Raw genomic sequence first — 2,009 nt, forward strand, 5'->3', positions numbered from 1 at the left:
GTTGCCTTCCGATCCATTTAGCACTCTCTCCGTTTCTATAGCTTGCATATTAGCATTGTTGATCAATTCTTCAATTTTCTGGATGTCCTTCAAAGCACTCTGAGCCTTAATACGTTCACGTTGCACTTCAGCATCAAATTCTAATACAAAAATTATAATAAAAAATGTTTCTCAAAGAAAAATATTTTAAGAATAAATTTGTGAATTTTCTCATTTTTCTAATTTTGTAGAACGAAACATTTCTAGAGTTTTTTTTAAACTTACCTCCTAATTTTTTTAAAGTTTCCTGAGCTTCTTTCAGTGTCTGATCGCCACGTTTAACAGCGTCATTTGCCGTCTCGTTAGCTTCATCTAATTCAGCTAACAGTTCAGCAGTTGCAGCTTGTTGATCTTGAGCTCTTTCTAAAAGTTCTTCGCTCTTTTTAATTTTTTCAGTCATTTCTTTGATAAAATTCTCGTTTTGCTCCAATGAAAGTTGTGCCTGCTCTTTTATCTGCAAGCTCTATTTTATAAAACATAGATTATTTACATTTTGTATTAGTACTAGCCTTTATTACTGTTTGTACTAATACTAGTCTTTATTATTATTATTTTTAGACTAATTAGTATCTTTTTATTTAAATTTATATATTATAATTTTTTCATCTGTATATTTATTTATAATATTTTGTAATTACCTCACTGCTAATGCTTTCTATTTGCTGTCGCAATTGCTCGATATCGACTGCAGGAAGCGTTAAATCGAGGATCAGCAAATCTAATGCTTCTTGAGAAACAGTTGAGGATTTAGTAGCTGCTATGGCAGTGAGATTCTTCACTTCATCCATACGATCATCCAATTGCGCTAGTTTGTTCTCCAGATTCCTTAGTTCATCCCTGCGCAGAATTTTTTTATATTCTAGATATAGTGATTATAAAAAAGATTGCAAATATTAAATAAAATTAAAGAAAAAAAGGAAATATCACTCACGTTATATTGGAATATTTCGATATTGTTTGCTTTGCGAGATTATAAGCATCCATTGTCGTGTTTCGTGCCTGCTCTGCCAACATGTAAAGCTTCTTGGCTTCGTTCGTATTTCTAGAAAAATAGAATTCCAATATTGAATAATAATATCATATAATAATATATAATTATCGAAAATTTAGTTTATTGTTATTAATACAAATAACAAAAATTGGAAATTTGAATTAATTTTCTAGAAACTTTTTTTATTCATAAAATAAGTTAAAAATTTACTCATATTTACAATGTACAATACATACATTTCAGCAACTACACGCGCTTCTTGTGCAATCGATGTCATTTGTTGATTTTGCTGGCCGACTTGTTCAGCACGTAATTTCGCTGAACTTAAAGCACTTGCTCCATCTGTACCCAAGTAATCTTCTGCCTCCTGCCATTCATTGTAAAATTATAAAACTGTAACTTAATAACTTAAAATAAAAATTATTCATAAAATTGCAATCAAATTTTTCGCGAAATAAGGACAAGGGAGATGAAAGAAATTTTGCAACTTATATATGTTAATAAGTATATATGTTAATAAGTATTATATTGTCAAATTATATTCTTAAATAATTTTTTGGATGTAGTCGAATTCGAAATTATAAATAATTATATATAAATAATAAATAAATTATTAAAAAATTCGAAATTATAAAAAAGCAAATTTTTATTTACCGTTAACTGCTCGTAAATTTTATCCAAGACTTTCTCTGCTTCATCAATACTGATTAAACCTTCTTCAGTTATATCGCGTGCATCATTTGCTGTAACGTCCACGGTTTGATAGATTTTGTCAATCTTATTTAATTGCTCACGCAGCTCGTCTAGCTGTTCTACCAATGTTTTATTCTCACCTAAATGGGATATCAGCTTTTACTTTTACAATAATATTATAAACGAAATCACAATATCAGTTGTTTATAGTTTTCATTGTAATATATAGTATTAAAGATAATAAGTTTTAAAGCTTCATTATTTAACTTCAATGACTTTTTAATTA

The 2,009-nt window shown here is 28.5% G+C and overlaps 1 protein-coding gene across 1 annotated transcript in view; it reads right to left on the reverse strand.

Moving 5' to 3' along the window:
• LOC108685245 (laminin subunit gamma-1) overlaps positions 1-2,009 on the reverse strand; it is a 13,882-nt gene that overhangs the window by 1,199 nt on the left and 10,674 nt on the right. The window contains exons 15-20 of the mRNA XM_018189936.1: positions 1,685-1,863; positions 1,267-1,397; positions 971-1,081; positions 678-876; positions 265-502; positions 1-140 (exon numbers count right to left, since the gene is read on the reverse strand). The exon at positions 1-140 is cut by the window's left edge and continues 28 nt beyond it. Of these exons, the coding sequence (XP_018045425.1) occupies positions 1-140; positions 265-502; positions 678-876; positions 971-1,081; positions 1,267-1,397; positions 1,685-1,863 (998 nt within the window). The remainder of the gene's footprint in view (positions 141-264; positions 503-677; positions 877-970; positions 1,082-1,266; positions 1,398-1,684; positions 1,864-2,009) is intronic.

This window comes from Atta colombica, unplaced genomic scaffold (genome assembly GCF_001594045.1).
Source record: "Atta colombica isolate Treedump-2 unplaced genomic scaffold, Acol1.0 scaffold149, whole genome shotgun sequence".
Taxonomy (NCBI): Eukaryota; Metazoa; Arthropoda; class Insecta; order Hymenoptera; family Formicidae; genus Atta; species Atta colombica.